The sequence below is a fragment of the Aspergillus glaucus genome (assembly GCF_001890805.1).
Source record: "Aspergillus glaucus CBS 516.65 unplaced genomic scaffold ASPGLscaffold_2, whole genome shotgun sequence".
NCBI lineage: Eukaryota > Fungi > Ascomycota > Eurotiomycetes > Eurotiales > Aspergillaceae > Aspergillus > Aspergillus glaucus.
Window position 1 is genome coordinate 1,406,262 of NW_019170454.1, and position 12,172 is coordinate 1,418,433.

Consider the following 12,172-nt stretch of genomic DNA (forward strand, 5'->3'; position numbering starts at 1 on the left):
TGGGGACTGTTTCTACAGGAATTTTCACGAATAGTTTGTGTGGTTGGACGAATTAGAATATGTAGACGTGTGCCTGTGCCTGAAGCCTGGATGGTGGCTTTTACTCTGATTTATTTTATTTATTTATTTATTTTTTTTGAGTTCTGAAGATAGTCCTGGACAGAGTGGAGTGCATACTATGTGCAGAGTAGAGACCTGTGTTTATCCGGTGCAGTGGTTAATCGGCAATTGCTGTATATTCCTTTCTGCAGAGTGAGTGCAGAGTAGTACATAGCACATAATGTGCAAGTACAAACACGCACAGACCAGAGAAGATTGCTTCCGATCGAATGGTTCAGATCCTTTCCTACAGTATAGCTCTTTCCGGTACAGAGTACTGAGCACAGAGTATGCGGAGTACCGTACGAACTTCGTACGTACCATGACACATTTTGCCTACGAATTTAATCTTTTTAGCATATTTACAAACTTCTTCAGACCTTACAAGATCCCACAGCGGCAGAAAGCTCGGCCATGGCATTGGTAAATTAGCGCAATGACCAAGGAAAATCTCTTAACCCGAGTTCCTTCCGAATTTCGGTAGAGACAATCGATCGCAAACACACTAAGTCTAGCTCTGTACCAGACTACCAGCCATTAGCGTCCACTCAGAATTAAAAAATCAAATATATTCAAAAGCTATCATTCGTCAAAACAAATGGGGCAGGAGCCCATAGCCCCTATATTATGGGGACAGCTCTGAAAGAGAGCTCTTGGAAAGCCATATCCGTAACGAATAGCGGGAGAATGGTGTTCATTTTCGCTGACTCGGCTTGAAGCTAATTCCGAACGGGAAAGTACCCACTTGGTTCCAAAATTAAAGTTTATAATTGTTATCCAGCCTATCAGAGTAAGTATACGTGTCGATCGATCTCTGAAGGTAAACATTGCTTATAGATTAATAAAAGCAAAAATAATCTATTTGTGATTAGCTTGCATTTATTGATCGGTGGGAGGGGATGTTAATTTATTTACACGCTAACGTGTCCCGTCGGTAAGTAAGTATGTTTTGTTTGCTTCGTAGGAAGGCTATGTCGAGTCAGTCGCTTCGAGCTTGACGTGTGGTATTATCCCGAACTTGCCACCCCCAGATTCAGATCGAGCCGAGCCATTTTCCCTCGGAAAGGACGGAACACGGTCCAATTATCTATGGAGGAATAGGTATGTGTGATAGAGATCAAGCAAATATCTCCGCACAGGGTACTCTGTAGACAAGCAAGCAAACAAGCAGGAATCGATTACGTGGCGCATGAGCTCTGCATTAAGGCCAATGCAGGGGTACGCCATGTGACCCTGATTTACTTGCTAGAGGCAGAGGAGGGGAAGACATGTGCGGGGCTCCATGGCGCTTATTTGCGTATTTGGGACGAGGGCTGGCTGGATCGCGGTTAGGGGAAAAAATCAATTCGAATCGAGCTATGCTACTAACTGTCTCTTATGCAGAATTAGCAAGTATGTTTTTGGAGTGGACATGGTGCTCCGAGCAATGCAATTCAACTAAGTCCCTTTTTATCATTGATGCTCGGTCGATCATCCGATCATGAATACCGAGGCGTAGAGACTCCATATGGCTGCACAGATGACCAACAATGCATAGACCAACAATGCATAGACCAACAATGCATAGACCAAAAATGCATAGTGGATTAATACTAACCTCACGGTTAGTTTGAGCCTATGACCAAGTCCTAGCATGGAAGGCAATGAAGTATTCCAACATTATCAATGACATTTAAAATAGAACTGAGTCATGGTCGACTCCGCATCCCACCAGACTAACTCAATCTTAGTCACTATCTAAACTGCAGCCCTGCGCATATGCGTAACCAAACAGTACAGACATACAGATTAACATTCCAATAACCTCGTCATGCAGCCTGGTCGAAAAACTAACCACACAAACCTATCTGTACAGATTACACAGCATCCTGCATACAAATCAGACAGCATACGCATTACAGTAAGCAAACCGACAAATCAGGAAACAAATTACGAACACAACCGACCACAGCGCCTCATTCCAAAGAGCAAAGCCGCCCCGAAAACATGGAAACGATGGTCCATTTCCGGTTGAATGTACGTCACCCTCGCCCTGCGGTAGACATACATATGTCACTCTTGGTTACAGTGTGACACCTCCTTGCAGAGGAGGAGGGAGGTCCAAGCAGTAGTTCGACAGGCAGCAAGAGGTTCGCGATACAGTAAAACAAAGTCACGGATGGTAAATGGTGAATGGTAGTAGAGTTTTGCGGGGAAAGACGAATAGATCCACGGAGAACAGGTTTCACAGAGCGAAATCGATGGGGGTGTCAGCGAATGAGGGAATTCGGATTGGGGAGGTTCGAGATGATGGAGTGTTACATTGGATCTGGATCATGTTTGTGATGGGATGTGATTATCGATTCGGATGGTGGTTCCGCCGAGTTTTGTGTTCCGTAAATATAGTTCTGACCAGGATCTATCTATTATGATCTGAGGAGTTCATTCCATGGAACGGACGCGATAGACTTTGAGTCTATCGAGATGGCACATGGAAACGGGGATCTGGATGTCATGTCAACTTGCACAAGATGATCGTAAGCGCCAAAAGTACTACAATGTAATTTTGATAGCATAAATTCTTCACCCTCAGATAATGAATATTATGCAGCGGATTATCAAGCAGTCTGGTAGCGTCGGAGAGCCCGATCATGCATATCTACCTGATTTACTGGTATGTATTTGGACGTCAAAGTATTTGTACAAGTAATACGGGGTAATCCGTGATATGCGCACATACTGCAATATCATGTACCCTGTAGATCCAAATAATGACAGGTGGCCTGTGGAGGTTTAATATATTCTGTCTCAGTACATACTCCTATTCAACTCATCTGTCTCGGTGTTCTGTAGGGAAATCCAGAATATTCCTTAGCGGGTCCGGCTGTCATATTGACAGATTCATAAGATAGTCCAGTCCATCGAGAGAGAACACCCCGTATCCAGGGATAAGGAGAACATTTCCGTATGTCTAGACTCAACTAAACTAGCACATGGGTCGGAATCAGTTGACCCGCATTTTGACGGAAAATTGTGGCCCAACGTATATCGTATCTATTTGATTGATATATCATATGTACCAGCGTTGGCCGGCCCGTCAAAGAATGCAGCGCAGCCGTCACCGCCAGGAGACAGGAAAGTAGGAGCGATGCGACCGAGGCAAGTGAGGCTAGTGGCCGAGATATTCGGTCAGGGCGCATGATACAGTAGACGAACAGTAATAAAAAAATTTTCATTTCTGTTTATATCTTTCCAGAATAGTAGATCCGATCGCGATATGACATCTTCAGCATCAAAACAACAGCTGCGCCACACGGGGATGCTCGGATGCCGGAAACACCGATGACAGGACGATCCACAAGAGACAAGACTATTTTTGTGGCGCAGTGAAAATGTGGCTGTTAATGTTTTCTTTTTTTTTTTTTTTTTAACCGAGCGAAGGATTTGCCGAAACGGAGAAGAGCGTCGGTACTCGGTACAGTAATCTGTATGTCGATGGGCCTGCAGAGAAAAAAAAAAAAAAAAAAGTATGATGCAAGTGTCAAATTTTTGGGCAATCGGCTGTGAAGATTGACATGATATTCGCTGCTAGTTTTGTTAGCGTCTCTTTTTGAGAATACTAACCACATGTTTGTCGGGTAACGCCATAACAAGATGATATCTCGCCCGAAATCTGATGGAGATCGATTATATCGTATCCGGACTTTTTTGAACCGGATGACCTGCACAACAACAGGAGGTTGGCTCGACTCTGAACAGATCTGAACAGGATGGTGAATGTTGTGTTGTACAAGAATTCATCCTTACAGAGTATCAACAAGGTCATGTGAGACGATAGACTGGAGGGAGCTATGGTACTGTAATCCTCAAACACAAAGTAAATATGACAGTCGCACGGGCTTCCCGCCATTACACCCGCTGATTGGCACGAGCATCCTGGAGGCCCGTCACGTCCGTCACGGCCTCTCCGCCAATAGTTCCAGTGCTTTGTGGATCGGACCCATTTAGGATACTGAAAGGGGAGTACGTAGGGAGGAACCTCGGAGTGGAGACTTGAGTGGGAACAGAGCCCCTCCGATCGGCACCCAGGCCCATGGTGAAGTTGCTCGGGATGGACGGTCCATCGGAGGGAAATCAAGATCTCTACCGTATTGAGTCTAGTTCGGAGCCTTGATTTGCTCCATACATACATACATAGTACGAGTAATGACGACGGAGGTGATGAATCGGGTGAGGATCGGTTGAGGCCCATGCTTCTTCTTCAGCCAGCCACTGTCAGAACCGAAGTGATGGGACGTTCCCGCCAAGTCGATAAACACACACCCTTATTACTTTTACAAATAATGTGTATTATTCTGGAATATAGTTGTGATATTGCGTCAATAGATGTAATAAGGATGGTTACATTTGATTTTTCATGTTTATTTGTAGAAGTACTGGACTCTGTTATGGTAGATGGCGTTCACTGCCCTGTCCCTGCCCCTCCGGCATCTCCACATCCCTTGTTCATTTCGGGCTAACCTGTGGGGTGGCTTTTTATTTACACAAGGTCCATCGATACGATACCGTACGGACATAGATACATACATACACTAAAATAAATCAAAAAATAAAAAATAACACGGTCAGCACTGAACCCGCATTGATCATCCACTCTGATTGGCCTCCAGTAGACTGGATAAGAGTGGCTTTGAGTCAGGCTCCGCGCCCGTCACAAAGCTTCCAGATCTCATACAAATACAATACCAACACCCGCCCGAAAAGAGTAGGTCCTCTCTCTTATGGGTATCATTTTAATACTGCTTCCCTCCTCCACTTCTCACCTTTCTTTTTAACCTCCTCATCTTCCTCTCTGTATCTCTTTTTTCTCTCACTCACATATCACTGCATTCCTGTCTTCCTAACCGCCTAATTCTCCGTCCTTGCATACTTCTTTTCTTCCTGACCAGAGCTACCTCGTCAATTGTCTCTATTTGTCCTTCCTCTTCCTTAGTCCTGCCCCTCAATTTCCTCCAAATTCCAAATTAGACAACTTCCTTGACCTTCTGTTGTCCTTTGAAACACTCCACTAGCAGTCGTCCACGCCAATTCTTCTATTTAGAGCTTCTGACATTCCTGCTGCACCCGATCCCTTGCTGCGTCGACGCCTTCTATATATAACGAATATCCAAGGCTTTGGCACGTTCCGCGCCCTTTCGACGGCCCGCGATTTGACGGAACCTTATCTCACGGCCAATTGGAGCAGTGGTATGCACCATTCTGTCATATTCATTACTATAGAAGACAGCAAAACTGACAAACCTTGCTTGCTGTAGGACTGCGTTTCGCACCGCTCCATTTCCGTTGCCTTCTCTCCCTCACATCCTGCATCCAAGCGCATCACCGACAGATACCCTTATAACCTACACCATGTTGGCGGTCATGCCCTCGAGACAACAGGAAGCCCCGTACTTCCAAAACCCTACGATGGACCCTTCGATGGTCGACCTCTTCACCTTCCCCATTGACAACCTGAGTGGATTCGGGCAGAGCAACGACACAACAAGAGTAACACAACCATACTACGAGCCACCATTATACGCGGAGGACATCCAGAAGCCGGGTTTCCTTTCTCTTCCGGGCTCGCCTCCGGCTACTACTACTCAGGCTCCCGAGCCTCTGCCTTCTCTGTCTAGTGCTTCAGCTCCATCAATTGCTAGTACATCCTCTTCTGCCGTTGGTTCTCCGTATTCTGCCACACAAGGCATCCAGGAAGGCTGGATGGATACAAATCACGGTCTTAGTCTTACTGGTGCTATGGGTGATCTATTCTCCAACGACCAAATGGTCAACACCTTGGACGCAGACGCCTACTACCAGAAGAAGGGCGTAGATAACTTCGTCGGTCAGTTTCCCCGTCATGTATTGAAATTGATAAGACCTTGCTAATGATAAGCAGACCCTTCCTGGATCCAACCCATTTCTCACCAACCTAACGACTCCTCGCCCGTCATCTATTCTGAGCAACCCAGCTACGCCATGGGTCAGCCTGTCTTTGCGCAACAATCACCAGAGGCATCTCCTCTCCCCACCCTGGAGAGCCTCGATCAAAACGATACGGAAGAGCCAAAACAGCCCTTTTCATCACAAGCCACGCTGTCTGCCAATCCCCCCCATCATCCCACGTCCAACCGACGATCCTCTGCCTCTTCCACCCACAGCCGCGGCTCTCGCCGTAGTCCTTCTGCCAGTAGTGTTGACGATGATACCAAGGGGCGGTGTCCTCATCCCGAGTGCGGTCGGCCCTTCAAAGACTTGAAGGCCCACATGCTCACGCATCAGGCTGAGAGACCCGAGAAGTGCCCGATTGTCAACTGCGAGTACCACATGAAAGGTTTCGCTCGGAAGTACGACAAGAACCGCCACACCCTTACCCACTACAAAGGCACCATGGTCTGCGGGTTCTGCCCGGGATCAGGATCCCCCGCAGAGAAGAGTTTCAACCGGGCCGATGTCTTCAAGCGCCATTTGACCTCTGTGCATGGTGTCGAGCAGACCCCTCCCAACTGTCGCAGAAAGAACTCGAACTCGAAGAGTACCATGGCGTACAGCAGTGACTCCACTGGCAAATGCTCGACCTGCACGGGTACTTTCAGCAACCCGCAGGAATTCTACGAGCACTTGGACGACTGTGTGCTCCGCGTGGTGCAGCAGGAGGAACCCAGCGAAGCCATTAACCAGAAACGGTTGGCGGAGATGGACTCGGACGAGGAGGTCAAGAAGACCATGGAGAAGCACAAATTGGTTGACAACCTGGCTGGTACCAGTTCTCAATCTGAAGATGATGGCTCTCCTACCTCGAATCAGAAGTCTGGCAAGGGCAGCATCAATTCCACAAAAGGCAACCCCAGCTCGCGTTCCATCCTGGGAAAGAACGCCGTCACCAAGCACTCGACACAAAGTACCAACAGCGGCAACAACAAGCTTCGCCCAATGGTCTCGCGGCGGCGGAATAACCGGGACTTCTACCCTCAGTCCTGGGGGTGTCCGGCGAGCAGCATGAAGACGAAGAAGCGCGTTCTCTGCGTCTTCGACGGTCCGCGCCGTCTGTGGAAGGACGAGATGATGCTCGACAACGAGTTCGAGGTCCGCGTCAAGCTCCCTGGCGGAGCAGGCGATGGCACCAACCGCGATGCATACATCACCGACCTGGACATTGAGACTATGAAACGCGCCGAGGGCGTCTTCAGTGCTACCACTGAGGAGCGGGGGCCATGGTCCAATGGCCTTTCGACGCGACTCATCGGGCAACCGGCGATGCTCTTGCCCGGACTCAGTCGACCTGAAGAAGAGGTTGATTTGGAAGAGATAATGAGGACTTGATTTTTCTTTTCTTTTTGTTTTTTTCCTTTGTTGCATTATATTATGTTCGACTTGCATATTGTATTATGAGAAATCTGTGCATTGGGGAAATTGATACCACTGAGTTTTGCTTGTGAGAAAATGGTTTACTTCACATGTCGGTGTTTGGCGTTGGTGATTCGAGGAAAATACAAGGAAAATATTTTGGTCCGAATAATGAAAAGTCTATCATTTGCTTATACATGATTTTTGAGTAACTGTAATATGTAGAATTGAGCTATACTCATTATACTTTGACAGCTACACCTCGTGCCATAGAATCATCACATGCCCCGCATTCCCTCCGCAACCTTGTCCCAACTTCACACTACCTCAATTATTCAGCCCAGTACAGTCTATCCATTGAGAATATACCCGAATAAACAGCGAACATGCAACAAGCCCTCTCAGAACCCCTCTCCACCCTCGTCGCCAAACGCTTCGCAGCAGCCAAAGAAGGCGGCCATCTCATCTTCTCCCCGACCCAGGTCACCACCATCCAGACCTCTGGGATATCGGTACTTCCCCAGCACCAGCATCCAAAAATACCTAAACAAAACACTTAACTAACAATACCTTTGGTAATTGTATAGTACCAACTCCGCTACTGCCCCTCCCTCGCCAAAAAACCCTCCGCCCTCCCTAAACCCGCCGACTCCGCACAAACCGAAGCACAACGACAGGGTAAAAAGCCTGATCCGTTTGATAGTCCGTCTCCGGAGCTACTTGTCACAGATATACCGGGGCAGAATGGTAATGCGGATCAGGGGTACTGGGTTGTGTTGAATAAGTTCCCGATTATAAAGAACCATTTCATCCTCGCGACGAAGGAGTGGAAGAGTCAGACGGATTTGTTGGAGAGGGGAGATTTGGAGGCTTGTTATGCTTGTATTCGCTCTTGGAAGAATAATGGTGATAATGGGCAGGAGGATGGAGGGAGGTTATTCGCGTTCTTCAACTCCGGGCCTGAAAGTGGTGCGAGCCAACCACATCGACATATACAGTTTCTGCCGGTGGAGGATATGAAGCGGACGTATGAGGGGGGTGGTATTGAGGGATGGAGGCCGTTGATTGATATTGTTGTTGAGCGCGGTCAGAACAAGGGTCAGGGACAATCGCAGTCGCAGGATGAAGGGTTCTTGACAGATGACAGACTGCCATTCGCGCATTTTGTCCTGCCGATACCGACTGATCCATCTGCGGAGACGTTGCATTCTATATATATCTCGCTGTACAGGGCTGCTGTGTCAGCTGCTATCGAGGGCTCTGAGAACCCTGCGGAGTTGAGTATACAAGACCACGGCCCTGCGGCTATCAGTCATAATCTTGCTATGACCGAGACTGTGATGATGATTTGTCCGCGGCGGAGCGAGAATGCTACGATTCCTATACAAGGGAAGGAAGAGGCGAAGGGGGAGAGGATCGTTGAGCCGGGGGTTATTGCGCTGAATGGGACGGTTTTGGGGGGTACGTTGATGGTGAAGATGGAGGGGGAGTGGGAGGAGTTGAAGAGGAGGCCGGATGTGTTGGGGGGAGTGCTGGGGAAGGTTGGGTTTCCGGTTGGGGGGAGGGCTTCGTTGTAGATACCCCAGAGTCTGTTGGAATTAGGTATATTCGTGTGATGTAGATACATGACTTATTATTACTTTTATCTAATAGAGAATGATCCTCCCAAACATGTTTTAAAAAAAAAAAAAAAAAAAGGGACAAACTCCACCAAACTCCACCCGCCCCAGACAAAGGGAATTCCGCTCGCTATGACAATGGCAACCACAAGAATGATCACGATCACAGTCATGATCGCTGTTATTTCAGTTCAATGTTGTGAACATCACACCACTTTTTTTTGCAAGTGGCGTTGCCAAAATGATACGATCCCCCGTGTAACCAAATATAACCCGCCACTTTCTTCCACGACACTTTGGGAACTCCACTCTCGGAGTCTGCACCTGCATCTGCATCCGCAGTATGAAGATGGACAGGACAACCACATCCCTGTCCTCGACACAGAGAGTTATGCTTGAAGCCCCGTCGGTACGTGTGGCGTCCCCTTTCGGAAGAGAGGATGTTCACTGCTTCACAAAGCAGTTGAACCTGTCGTCTGTTAGCTAACAGCTCAGTCTAGTATACTGGGGAAAGGCAAGGCTTACATCTCTCTCTTCCCACTGAGGCCTGCGGACTCGTTGATCCTTCGTCTTGGTCAAGGTGCGGAAGCGGCCACGCAGGGTTGACTCTGCCTCTTTGAACCCTCCCAGTCGCTTGATGTCTTTATAAGACAGGCCACGACGCTTACACTCTATCAAAAAGGCATTTCGGGTGCTTGAAGGAGTTGAAGCCGTTGGTCGGGGCGCAGCGGTGGTGGTGGTGGTGGTGGCTGGGGTCGTGGTGTAGAACTGAGGTTGGAGCTGCGGCTGGAATGGTTGCGGTTGAACGTGCTGGTGCTGATGAGTGAATAAAGGGTAGGACGCCGCTTTGTGGTCTGTAACTTCAGGGACAGGACTGGTGAAGTATGTGGGGATCTCGTCCGTGTTGAAGTCCAGCCACGGCAAGCCGTTAAACATCATCATATCCTCGTTTGTCGGCTGAGCTACATCCCACGTTGCGTCGATAGCTTGAGGAAGGTGCTGGCTCGAGGGTTGCAGGTAGTGAGGGATGTTGGCCCAGGTTCCCATTGTCGCTGCGTCTGATGCTTGATGATAATTCTGCGAAGGAAAAGAGGAAGAGGTCGAGGAAGCTGAGGATAACGACGACGAAGCCCACGACGCGGGGTTCATGGTGCCGAATGTGCTAGACATTGGAGTGAAACAAGGTTCATCGAAAGTCGTTACGGAGCTATTGGGAGAGCTCTGTGTGTTGAAGAGATTGAGGTCTTCTGTGCTGTGGTTGGATCCTGAGTATCGTTAGTATCAATATGCTCTTGAAACAGGGATTAACGACTCACCTGTCATAGGGGAAACAACTTCACTTTTTGGGTAGATGTTGCTTTCTTCGTACCCGAAAGAAGAAAAATTACTGTTCTGGAGATGCAACGCTTTAGGTACAGGGTGGGAGAGGGTATGATCATTTGGAAGAGGCGAAGATGGAAATTTCTGTTGTTGCTGGTGGACGGCAAACGATTCAGGCCAGTATTGAATCTGGTCCTGTTCCATTGGTTGTCCCGTCGCGTTGTCCATGTTGTTGATGGATGAAAACGTTGACTGTTGATGAATGTCAGAGACCATTCAAGCGATGAAGAAGTTGTCAGGTAAACAGAAAATTGAAGACGAACGAACCTGATATAAGCAGGCGACTTCACCGCTCTTGATCAATGAATTGTATACAAGATGTCTTTGCTAATCGATCTCCGTCGTTGAATTCTGCTGATTCCCGGGTCTTCACTGCACGTTGCTGTCAAGCTTAACGGATGACCTGCATGTTTTGGGTTGTCAGCATTCTATTCTAAAACTTGACGAAATGGCAGATGCAGATGGAGATGTTTCACCTGTTGATTCGGATGGTTGAGTGAGACTGTGGTTAGCGACCGTTTTGTTGGTAGGTGGGTTGCTGATGGTGGTTGATTTCTTAATGAACGAGAGATCTGATTCAGATGCAATGCAGGTAAGGATGGGAACGACTGAAGGGATGCACCATTGGCTAACGAGAGGAAAAGAAAAGAAAGAATGATAAAGTTGAAGATGATGGAGCGATGGAGAACTAAAGTCTACAGAGCAGTACAGGCGAGGCCTTTTATTATCCACACTCTCTCTATCATAACCCCGGATGATCACCCACTACTATCTCTCATCTCCTATACATATCAAAGCTCAGATCCCCTCGAGTCAAGAAACAGACAGGACCCCAAACTATCGAACGGAAGTAGATCCCCCCTCGTTCCATACCAAATCCCGAGCAATATTGACCCGGGGAAGTATGGAAACAGACAAGGAAGTTCTCGACGGAACCACAGATCTGGGACCCGTCGAAACACAAATGCGGCAATGCTAGGGGTAAGAGTATTTCTCTCTCTACGAAAATAGCAGGGACCTCTACCGGGAACCGGGGTGACTGATTGAAGCGACGGGATCTACTGTGCTTTAGTTGGCCATTCTATCGGTGGCTGATCAATTGACGAGTCGCATCATGTTTCATGTGTTGTCTGTGTGTTGTATCTATGTATCTGGCGACCTGTCTCTCTGCCTTCTACCCTGTGTAAATGACAAAACATAAAATCTACCGGAAATCTGGAATCGTTGATCAACTCTTGGCATGAAGAGACCGATGAACGACGATTCACCGCGGGTGTCGGGAGATATGCACGGATTTCCTAGTCTAGAAGTACTGAGACAAAATAAAACAATCAAAACCATAGAAAAAATCATATATAATGGCGAAACGGAGAAAAAAGTCCCCCGATCAGACAGAAAGAAAAAATAAATTGTGGCCATCGGATAGCGACAGATGCCGGTGGAGCCCCCGATAATATGCATGTACAGAGTACACAAGTAGGGTTTTGTTCTCTTAATGACCTATTCGGGGTGGCTGCATTTACCGCCATATTTACTTTTTTTTCTTTGGGCTCTCTCTATTCCCTTCTGTTGGTTATTGTCTCTACTTTAGTAGCCAAAGAGTATTATAAATAAATAATTTTGAACTCCGAGCTTATGTTTTATTGACAGACGTTTGTCGGAGAATTCATTCGACTCGGGCCTTTCCGGAAAAATCGGAGCCGTTGTGC

The 12,172-nt window shown here is 47.6% G+C and overlaps 4 protein-coding genes across 4 annotated transcripts; 3 read left to right on the top strand and 1 right to left on the bottom strand.

The window, feature by feature from the left end:
- Window positions 1-77: 77 nt before the first annotated feature.
- ASPGLDRAFT_1500122 (uncharacterized protein) lies at window positions 78-3,505 on the top strand. The gene is made up of 10 exons (XM_022542096.1): window positions 78-412; window positions 478-522; window positions 881-889; window positions 1,064-1,200; window positions 1,239-1,426; window positions 1,483-1,491; window positions 1,955-2,115; window positions 2,168-2,260; window positions 2,690-2,752; window positions 2,978-3,505. The coding sequence occupies exons 1-10, from the start codon at window positions 281-283 to the stop codon at window positions 3,278-3,280; spliced, it is 1,140 nt and encodes a 379-aa protein (XP_022405456.1). The 5' UTR covers window positions 78-280; the 3' UTR covers window positions 3,281-3,505.
- A 1,982-nt stretch (window positions 3,506-5,487) lies between these two features.
- Window positions 5,488-7,440, top strand: zfpA (putative C2H2 finger domain protein; the record flags this gene model as incomplete). Its single annotated transcript, XM_022539809.1, has 2 exons — window positions 5,488-5,962; window positions 6,014-7,440. The coding sequence occupies 2 exons, from the start codon at window positions 5,488-5,490 to the stop codon at window positions 7,438-7,440; spliced, it is 1,902 nt and encodes a 633-aa protein (XP_022405457.1).
- A 318-nt stretch (window positions 7,441-7,758) lies between these two features.
- Window positions 7,759-9,135, top strand: ASPGLDRAFT_42377 (putative bis(5'-nucleosyl)-tetraphosphatase). Its single transcript, XM_022545595.1, has 2 exons — window positions 7,759-7,976; window positions 8,052-9,135. Exons 1-2 carry the CDS (start codon window positions 7,851-7,853, stop codon window positions 9,039-9,041), a joined length of 1,116 nt encoding a protein of 371 aa, XP_022405458.1. The 5' UTR covers window positions 7,759-7,850; the 3' UTR covers window positions 9,042-9,135.
- A 37-nt stretch (window positions 9,136-9,172) lies between these two features.
- On the bottom strand, window positions 9,173-10,631 carry ASPGLDRAFT_79222 (uncharacterized protein; the record flags this gene model as incomplete). The annotated part of the gene is made up of 3 exons (XM_022550011.1): window positions 9,173-9,552; window positions 9,609-10,348; window positions 10,400-10,631. The coding sequence occupies 3 exons, from the start codon at window positions 10,629-10,631 to the stop codon at window positions 9,265-9,267; spliced, it is 1,260 nt and encodes a 419-aa protein (XP_022405459.1). The 3' UTR covers window positions 9,173-9,264.
- Window positions 10,632-12,172: the final 1,541 nt, after the last annotated feature.